This window comes from Poecile atricapillus, chromosome 6 (genome assembly GCF_030490865.1).
Source record: "Poecile atricapillus isolate bPoeAtr1 chromosome 6, bPoeAtr1.hap1, whole genome shotgun sequence".
Classification (NCBI taxonomy): domain Eukaryota; kingdom Metazoa; phylum Chordata; class Aves; order Passeriformes; family Paridae; genus Poecile; species Poecile atricapillus.
The window spans coordinates 7,959,824-7,970,071 of NC_081254.1; the positions used below are offsets into that span (position 1 = coordinate 7,959,824).

At 41.1% G+C, this 10,248-nt stretch overlaps 1 protein-coding gene across 1 annotated transcript; it reads right to left on the reverse strand.

Moving 5' to 3' along the window:
• Positions 1-1,264: 1,264 nt before the first annotated feature.
• On the reverse strand, positions 1,265-10,240 carry TFAM (transcription factor A, mitochondrial). The gene is made up of 6 exons (XM_058840798.1): positions 9,918-10,240; positions 7,963-8,033; positions 5,930-6,079; positions 4,479-4,574; positions 3,591-3,647; positions 1,265-3,020 (listed from the first exon to the last, which is right to left on the reverse strand). The coding sequence occupies exons 1-6, from the start codon at positions 10,198-10,200 to the stop codon at positions 2,805-2,807; spliced, it is 873 nt and encodes a 290-aa protein (XP_058696781.1). The 5' UTR covers positions 10,201-10,240; the 3' UTR covers positions 1,265-2,804.
• Between the last annotated feature and the right edge of the window lie 8 nt (positions 10,241-10,248).

Genomic DNA, 10,248 nt, shown 5'->3' on the forward strand with positions numbered 1-10,248 from the left:
GAAGACTCAGTGAATAGTCTGAGCGGTTTTTCAATACCTAAACCATGATAACTTGAACTCAAATAATTTTGGATGTTGTATTTGCTGCCTTGTTGTGCTTTGTGTGTGTTCACGGTGTTGTATAACATTACACACTCATTATCTAGGGAAAATATTGAAAAGCGTAGTTCAGCCAGAAGGAAGGCATGTATCAGCAAGAGTTCACCAGGGACAGAATTGTATGCACCCCTTTGAAGCAGGAACACCAAGAGAAACATAAAATTGCATCAACTGTAACTTCACTTTTTGCCATTCCTCAAAGAAAATAGTGTAATTATAGCTATAGTGGGAAGGGATGTCAGAGAAGACTCCAGTGTAACTTTCGCAGTAAGCCAACAGGCTGAACCTGTATTCTCCTCCATGGGGGTGACTGTCTTGCCCTACTCTGCACTGATGTGGCCTCACCTCGAGACCTGGGGGGCAGTTTTGCACACCATAGAACAAAAAAGACATTAATTTATCAGAGAGCATCATAAGAAGGTGAAGGATGGTGAAGGATCTGCAAGGGAAGCCTTATGAGGAGAGGCTGTTTTGCCAACTGACAGGGGTGATTTAGAGGACCCAGACACCAGTAGAAAGAATGGTCTTATATTACTATGAATATTAAGGCAACACAGAAGTAAAATGATATATTGAATAAAACAGCACACCTGGCTTTAGCAACAAGGAAAAATAAGCAATCACTACTATATGAGAGAAATGAAAGAACAGTGATTAAGATACATCACCAATTGCCCAAATAGTCCACAATCATCCAGAGTCCATGTTCTCTGGGGAGCCCCATTTTGCAGTGAGGACCTGGAGAACCCTTCCCAGCAATTGAGAAACTCTTGTGTGGTTTGTCCACCCACAGGTGAGGTGTCTGAATTTGCCCTGAAAGTGGGTCCAGGTTTTATAGGCCCAAATCAGTAAGCTGAAGTGACCTCATTATATTTTTAGTGCAGAAGCACCTGGGTTTGATGGCATACCTCTCATCCAGCAGGGGCCAGGGCTTGGCCAAAGCCCCAGCCTTGGTTGGGAGGGTTTCCCCTAAAATATCCTATTCAAGCACATCTATTCACGTCAGTTGTGAAAATTTCTTAAAATGATACATTTCTTGCAATTAACTACACAAGGTTATGTGAAAGTTTCTAAAGCAGCTGGTTTATGTGAAACAGCTAGAGTGTCTCATTCATCTATTTTTAGCCAAATAATACTGGTGGTGTCAGTCATGTAAGGTTTTATCTAGTAAGTCAACTCTGGCTGAGGCCTGATGCACAGACCTTAGCACATCTGAGTCACCTGGTTTGTTCAGCCTGGAAAAGTGGAGATTGAAGGGGAGACCATATTGAGGTCATCAACATCCTCAAGGGGCACTGGAGGGGTAGGTACCAATCGCTTCATTCTTGTGACCACTAACAAGGCCTGAGGGACCGGCTGTAGCTGTGTCAGGGAGGATTAGGTTAGGTATCAGGAAAAGGTTCTTACCCCAAAGGCTGGTTAGGCACTGAAGAGGCTTCCCCAGGGCAGTGGTCACAGTACCAAGCCTGTCAGTATTCAAGAAGTGTTTGGACAACACTCAGGCATGGGGGGGGAATTCCTGGGGTGTCCTGTACAGAGCCAGGAGCTGGACTTCATGATGCTGATGGGTCCTTCAACTCAGGATATTCTGTGATCCTATGTGCACTGAATCATTAGCTTGAGCTGATTTGCACTGGCAATCAGAGCTCATCTATAATTGCTTCAAATTTATTTCTGCAGTCAACCCCTGGGCATCGACAGACTGATCAAACACAAAGAGTTTGAGGAAAACCCCATTTTTTAGGTGATGGTGTCCAAGGCCAGGTTGGATGGGTCCCTGAGCAACCTGATTTAATGAGAGGCATCCCTTCCTACGGGAGGAATGTGGGAACCACGTGATCCTGAAGAACCCTTCCAACCCAAGCCTTCCTAGAATTCCATTATTATTTTGAGGATCACTCAGAATAGATGAGATCCACCGAATACTGAAAAAGTTGTCCTGCGTTCTAAAAACGGATTCCTCAAAATACCTATTTACTTTAAGATGGAGAAACCACAGGAAAAAAACCAACCACCTCTAAAATATGTGTATCTATTATACCAAAACTCAAAAGTCCAAACAGTTCACATTTTCATTTTTTCTTCTAGGTCATCCCAAATGTGACAACAGCAAGATAAAAACGTTTGTATGGATCCAAACAAAACCAGGAAATAAAAGGTATGTTCATACAAAACTCATATGGTTTTTAAATGCAATATAAATGGCATACACAGATTAACAGATACAAAGACAAATGCATAAAATAAAAGCTAGCATTTTACATTTCTTGTGCCTATTGTTGAAATGTAGAACATCTCACTAGCAATAACATGGAGGGAATAAAACACAGCAGTGTTAACTCAGATTTCAGCTCATTTACAGAATTTAGATGGTAACCGTGCAGAATATTCTTTCATAAAGAATCTTTTTTATTTTTTTTCATTAAAAACAAAAAACTTATAAAAGCTGGATATTATGTACCATTACTGGAGAGCTCTGCTGATGTCAGTAGTATCAGTATTCACAGCTTTATTGATTGATTGCTGTTCTACAGTTCAGGCTACATCCACAGTGATTATTTCAGTCAGTTCTGAGAGACAGTAACTCCTCCCTTACCTGATCACCTTTCCAAAGGGCCATTCATGGGTTTTCCAGATTTCAGTGCTAATGCTGACTGCAGCATTAGCACAGCAGGATAGAAATAGGACAACTAAAGGGGATTTTTTTATTCTTCAGATTTTTTTAATTTTGCCTTGTTTCCACCTGAGGAAGATTTTTTTTTTGTTTCAGCTTGCTTTGCAGTTTCAGCAGGTTTCTTTTTTAGCCTTTGCTTTTTGGAACGCACCAGGTCTTCACGTCCCAGTTCAATCATTTTTGCTTCCCATGATTTCATTTCATTCTCATACCGAACCTTATCATCTTCAGCAAGCTGCAAGTATGGCTGAAAGAAAATAAGGTATCAACAAGTTACAGAAGGGGCTTTTTCTGAAAAACTGCTACGACACAAAGGTGACTTAGAACAACACCTGTGCAGTGAACAGCCCAGGCGTTTGCTTTCACCGCTAGCTAATTGAAAAAAAAATTTGTCTCCCAGACAATCAAAGTTAATAAATTACCCTGTACACATCACTTGTAGATTTCTGTTACTTTCCCTTGTAAGAAGTCTTTCCATGAGCAGCAAATCCTTACGCTGGTGTTTAAGAGATATTATGGATTATTAGAAAAAAATCAAATTGTTGCATATTATTCCACCTTCTTCTAGATATTGCTTAGCATACACTTTAAGGCACACCAAACTTCCATCCTATCCCACTGACTCACATTTCAACAACACTGAATTAAACAGTCACCACTGGAATAAAGGTTATCAAGATGCATGAAAATCTTGGAGTATTTTCCTCAGTATTATATTTTGAGCAACTGAGTTCAAGATTTTGTATGAATTTATCAATTTTGACTCAAGTTTTTAATTCTGATTAGATCACAGTTTCATCTAAATCCTCTGACATACCTGCTTTTGGGAAGTAGACAGTTTCTGCCATGTATCAAATAGTTTCTTCAGCTTTGCCTAGGGGATACAGAACATGCAATATGTGAGAGCTATTTTAAGAGCAGACTGACTTCAGAGAAGTACAGATGAATACTGCATGAGGGAAAGTCAAGCACAAACCAATGCAAAAAAGCACAAAGTCACAAAAGCTTGCTTCCCCTTATTTACCCTTTTAATGTAAGTAAATAATAATCTGTATAGTTCAACACAAGCTCCTGGGCATCATTTAGGCCACATTTACAGTGCGGGCCTCAGCTGACTGAAAAAACCTGCCTTGTACATGGAAAACTGAGGAACAAACTATATCCACCATCCTGACCTACTGACTAAATGTGTAGGGTAAGGAGCACATGAGGCACACAAGGTGGGTTTCTAGCACTTCAAGTGCTAATAATCCACCAGTGTAACTTACATCATCCCAAATCACAGTTTAGTGCAAATTTGTGAGTTTGCTGAGAAAATAATGTATTTCCATAACACCAATGGAACCATAGGAGGTACAATAAACTGCTACTGCCAGAACAGGAGCACACCACCACAACTCCTTGAAAAATTGAATTTCTACATCAAAACTAAGGGAAGAATAATTCTCTTCTTACAAAAGGAACAGATAAAGTCCGTAACAATCAAGTGCAAAATAACTGTTTTAAGTCTGTATACCCACGCAGCACTTTATACAGGCCATGCTAGCAGTATAGCCAGATCGCCACAGCTTAAAAAATATAACCTAAGGAATCCAGCATCCAGATAGCAAACTACTGAACAGTATCTTTGAAAATGACAGAATCTAAACTAGATTTTTTTGAATACAATGGTTATATTTTAGAAAAATAATCTTTCCTGGCTTACCATAGGTGAACTTCCCTCACTTTCTTGAAAATTTTCTGACAGGAAAATGTTAAAGCCACTACGAGCTCTCTTAGGTTTCCCAAGCAGATTCAATTCCTTTAAAAACAGGAAGAGAAGTTACTCCATCAACCAAGCATGAATTTGTTCCAAAACTAAACTCAGCATTTATCTTTATATTTTATACAAAAATCAAACACAAACTCTTTCTTTGGTGTTTTATTGTGTAAACTGGACTGTATGTCAAGACGCTCTTCAAGTGCTTTTCAAGACTAATGTTAAACTACAAAAAGCTTACAACTTGAGTTTTCACAGGCTGTTGTAAAAGCATTTAAAACTGATTCTTACTTCATTTAAGTCTTCCAGAAACAAACAGTGCTACTCTGTAAATTCAACTCTAAGAAAGTAATGATGACAGGTTTTCTATTATTCTTCAGTGAGGCTTAATTTCTGAAGTGAAATACTGCCTGTGTGCAGAGAATAGGGCAAACACTTATCTGTTGGAGTTAAGAAGGTAGAAGAGAACTGTGTTTCTGCTATCAGAATGCTCTGCCTACAGGGCTGATGGCTAGAGAATGAAAGTACAGCAAGTTATAGATGCAATTACACTTCCTGTTTTCCCCAGTCCTGACATTTTGACTGGAGCCTAGGTGCTGCAAAATTAACATCTGCTTATATATTAGATATGCCTACTCAATTCCTTGTGGTGCCATACTCTAAAAACAATCAGCAGAATCATTAAGATTAAAAACTCCCCTCTAACAACCAAATTTGTTTTGCTTTTGCTGATGAGAGAAATGTCACAGTTTAATTCAAAGAAATAAATAAACAATACATAACCCCTTTGATTTTTTTCCAGACAAACCATAATATTGTACCGTTACAGATGGTTCTGTCTCTAAGGATTTATACATAAATGAGCCAAAAAGGAATAGGGAAGAAGGTCCTTATGAATATGCTAGTAAAAGACACAAATATATGTCACAGCAGCAGCTACACAGTGACAGAGCCCAAAAAAAGGAAGGAAAAAAAGGCTACTTCAAACAGCTGCTACCTTGTAGGGCCTAATGAGCTAACAGATACAAGGTCTCTGTAAAAAGCCATTTCCGGATGTCTTCCCAACCAAAGAAAATGCTGCTGGTCCAAATGTCTTTTAGTGTATCCTTTCACTGGCAGCTCTAGAAATAGGGAGAAAAAAACCATAGAGATGCTACTTCTAAGAACAAAGATCCATGCTAGTTCTGTGCTCTTCAAGCATGGGAAAGCCACTAAAATAACTGCTAACACCAGTAATTATTTTATTACACGGCATTTTGGGGGATTTGTGGGTTTTGTGTGTTTTATTCTGCGCTGCTTTTGTATTTCTAAAACATGCTTCAACTCTGCTTTGTATACCAGACAAACAGACTTCAAGTTCCTTAAGAGAAAAGAAACCTGAACTTCAAAATACTTACTCTTTTTGCCCTCATTGATTTTCTCTTTGCCAATTGTTTTCTTCTCTCCTCTTTCAAAGCTGCAGCCTGGGCTGAAGTCAGTTGGGCTTTATAAGCGGCCAACTGCTCTCCATATCTTTTCCAGTCTGTCTTTCTTGCTTCCTCATAAACCTACAGCACAAACCACCACCAGTGTTAAACTTAAGCAAGATGCTTTCAGTCAGAAGCACTTAACCATTAGACAAGCTAACAATTCTACCCTATGAGCAGAAAATTACAGACTAAAAAACTTACACCAGAACATCAGATTTTCATGTTTGATTTGCTGTTCTACGTTTCAGAGACACAAAAGGAAAGGTACACAGAGGGTAGTCCAGAAGGGATGTGAGAGCACCTCAGTTCTACTGAACAAAGATATTTCCTTTAGAAAACAGAATTTAGTCCTAACTGCCTCTAATTGCTAACTGCAGTCAACGAAGAAAAATCATTACTTTGCTATAAATAGCATTTAAATTCAGCAATGATCAGCAAGTCCTAGAGTTGCTACTTTGTTATCCCTTGAAACTGCCACTCACAGAAACTTCACTACTTATGACTTAATCTGATGACTCTTAAAAGAAATTTACATGAAGTAAAACAAGTTGGTACTTTCTTCAAAATTAACTGAGGTTTCAGCTACCTTATACATGAGAGTAGAACAACTTTACAAAACTTGTATTATACATGTAATGCAATACTGCCATTCAAAAAGGAGAAAGAATTAGTTTGCAGCCCTACAGTTACATGGAAGAGAGCTGTCATTTCTCTGGCAACAGATTAAAATTGTTAAAGTCAAGGTCAGGTGCAAGTTCAAGTAGCAAAGTATCTTCCTGTATAGGGTTTGCATGGCTAGATTTTGGTGGCAAAGGGGGTACAGGGATGGTTTCTATGAGAAGCTGCCGTGTCTGCTGCTCCATGTCTTGGAGCCAAGGCCAGCCAGCTCCAAGAGGCACCCACTACTGGCCATCAGTATGGTGGTGGCACCTCAGGGATAACTGTTAAGAAAGCGAAGAAGAAAACTGCACAACTTCAGCCAGAGAGAGGAGGCAGACCATATCAGAACATTTCTACTGATCCTAAGGTCAGGGAAGGAGAGGCAGGAGATGCTTCAAGCACCAGTTTAGGTTCCCCTTCAGCCTGGGGTGCTGCCCATGGTGAAGCAGCTGTGCCCCTGCAGACCATGGGGGAACAGAGATCTACCTGCAGCCCATGGAGACTACATTGGAGCAGGGGGAGGCATAGAGGGGGCTATGAGCCTGTGGAGGACCCACAATAGAGCAGCCTGTTCCTGAAAGACAGCAGCCAATGGAAAGGGACACATGCTGGAGCAGTTAATGAAGAACTGCCGTCCATGACAGAGACTCACATTGTGAGCAGTTCATGGAGGATTGTCCCCTAGGGGACAGACCCCAAGTTCTCCCACTGAACAGGAAGGAGCAGCTGAGGTCAGTCCAACACATGATGGACTGACCTCAGCCCCCATTCCCTATGCTTCTGCACTGCTGCCAGAAGGAAGCAGAGAAATTCGGAGTGATATTGAGCCTGGGAAGAGGGGAGAGTAGGGGGGAAAGTATAATAGGGTACAAGGTTTTATTTCTCATTATCTTAGTCTGATTTAATTGGTAACAAACTGATTTCCCCAAGTGAAGTTTGTTCTCCCTGACAGCAATTGCTGAGGACCTCTCCCTGCTTTATTCTGACCCACAAATGTTTTGCTTTGTTTTCTCTCCTCCACCCAGCTGAAGAGAGCAGCCAAGAGTGGCTTTAGTGAGCACCTGGCATTCAGCCAGGGCCACCCCATCACACTTCCCTTGAGTTATTCAAAGCTCTCCATTCTCCCAATTGTTTTGATGCCTGAACCTTTGTACACGTGTTTTTTTCAAGCCCTTTAAAAACAAACCAACCAACCAAAAAAACCCACCAGACTCAACAAAAAAACCACAAAAGACACCAAATCAAATAAAACCCCACCACCTGTAGAGTTCAAAATACTCAGGGAAAGGATACAACCATACCTGCTTCTGTGATGCTGGCAACTCCTTCCATGCATCTGCTATTTTTTTAATCAGTTCCAGGTTGCTCGCTTCTGTACATTAAAATGAGAAAGCCCAGAAATAAAGATCAGCACTGTATCTTTAGTAAACTTCACTTTTTCCCAAGGAAAGCTGTCACAGGTATCATCTTCCTGTACAAATGCATTTTCATCCTTTCATAAAATGAACTCACTGTGGCACTTAAAGGGCACTACAATATTTGGGGGTTGGGGAAGAGTCACTGCTCATCTGGAACACAACACACAGTTATAAACTGAAGCACCATTTTAAGGCAGCTATTATTACCCCACAAAAATTTCATATTTTTTGCCTTTTGAGCTGGATCCTTTTCTATACAACACAGGACGGTCTGAATTTGGAGGGGGGAGCAGAGAAGAAACCAAAAGTAAAATTTCCAGTTCTAAGTTTTTTAGCAAGAAGAGTCTGCTGAATTCTTCGTTCAAGCATAATGCGATTTCATCCACTTGATATAGCACATATACTTTGATTTTATTATCCTTTACTTGCAATACCATTCAAATGAAGTTTAATAAGTAATTTCCTTCTCAAACAAACAAAATTAGTGACTTCAGTCTACTTTGGTTTTTGATTGACTGTCTTTGCCTCTGGCTCTCACACTAGGGTGATTTGATGAGACTTCCATCCAGACTTGAATTTGCAAAGGGGAAAAGAATAATTAAGACCCAACCAACAACAAAAAAGCCCCAAGCAAACAAACCCCCAAACAAACCCAAGTGTGGTGCAAAGAGGATGTAAGGTTTTCTTTTCTTGAAAAATCCTTTCCAGGCTCTCCCTCTACTTCATACTAAAAGAAAAAATAGACAAGCTTCTTCTCCTCCCTCAGACAACGCTCAGCCACCTCAATGGTGGAAAAGCATAATTAAGCTCTTCTCAGTGACCTGACTTTCAGAATTCTGGAAAAACAAGGCAACTGCAAGGTTTTAGTGCAAGTAGATCAACTTCAAAACCTTTGAAAATATGATTCTTTGACCACTGAAAAAAAGATAATAAATTATTGGGTTATTTTTGACCACTACCTCTCTTGGAACTAGAAATCCCTGAAGTCTCAATTTGTATATCAGATCCAGTATGTTTATTGGCAGATTATTCAATTTTTGGAAAAATGGAAAACACTGGTGTGATATGTAAATACAATATACTCTGATAGTTCAGGTACCAACCTAAGAGAGTGTGGAACTCTTGAACTAGTAAGCTAAACAGGGTATCATATGGTTTTACCTACTTAAATCTTCCTCAGGATTTGCCCAATATGACCATAGTTCTTTAAACATTTTAACCTTTAACAGTATTTTAAAACCAGATCTTTCTATGCTGCAGCTCTCTGGCAAGATCACTGCATTGCCTATAAGTGAAGTTTTTGATAGTAAATCAAACATATTGACAGAAAAACATTTTTCTCTAAAAACACTTTTTCTTCCATATACAGTGACGCAATGCAGGACCTCCAATTTTCAATTACTAAGCCTCAAAATAAAATCATACACAGCTCATAATATCAGCAAAAATGTACTTCAAATACATAAGATATAAAATAATTGAGAATCGTAAATCATTGTATTACCTACATGGGATAGTTCATCAAGCATTTTTAAAGTTACACACATACGTTCATTCTTTTGACTTCTGAAGCACGGAAGATCAAGAAGGCATTTGCAGGCAATGAGTATGGCCATGCTAGATTCACTTGGGGAATGGTATGGGTGAACAGACGGTTTGGGTCTCTGAGATCACGACTTCGGATCGCTCTCGAAGTTCAGTTTTACAAAGGGACGGGTTGTTCCGGCGTCCTGGCTCACCTCACTCTGGGGGGCGCTGACCATGGCCCTGCTCTGGGGAGCGGCGCCCTGGCGCCCAACATCAACAACCGCGGGCTCGCCTCCACTCAAACCTCGTACCTGGGTTTTTTTCCCTAAAAGCCGGACGGTTGTCCACCACAAAACGAAGATAGGCGGTGAGGGGCCGCTTTGGGCGCTGATCCGAGCTGATCCCCCGAGACAGGCGCTGATCCGCCGCGCCACCGGCTCTGCACACAACGGCACCGCCGAGGAGGGTCCCCGTCCCCCGCTCGCGCAGCCCCACTCCGGTCCCGCACCGGAGGAGCCGCCGCCCGCCCGTGGCCGCGGCTGTGACCAGGCCCAGGCCCGCGGCCCGGCCCAACAAGGCCGCCGCCACCGACATCCCGACCCGCCGCGCCTGCGCGCGACCAGCGCGCGGCACCCTGGGACA

Bases quoted from the DNA above. Each gene is read 5' to 3' on its own strand.
- TFAM (XM_058840798.1), bottom strand. From the start codon at position 10,200: ATGTCGGTGGCGGCGGCCTTGTTGGGCCGGGCCGCGGGCCTGGGCCTG. The intron at 8,034-9,917 runs GTACGAGGTTTG...TTTAATGTACAG, and splicing joins TTTTAGGGAAAAAAACCCAG to AAGCGAGCAACCTGGAACTG. The intron at 4,575-5,929 runs GTAAGTATTTTG...CTGTTTTTAAAG, and splicing joins AATCAATGAGGGCAAAAAGA to GAATTGAATCTGCTTGGGAA.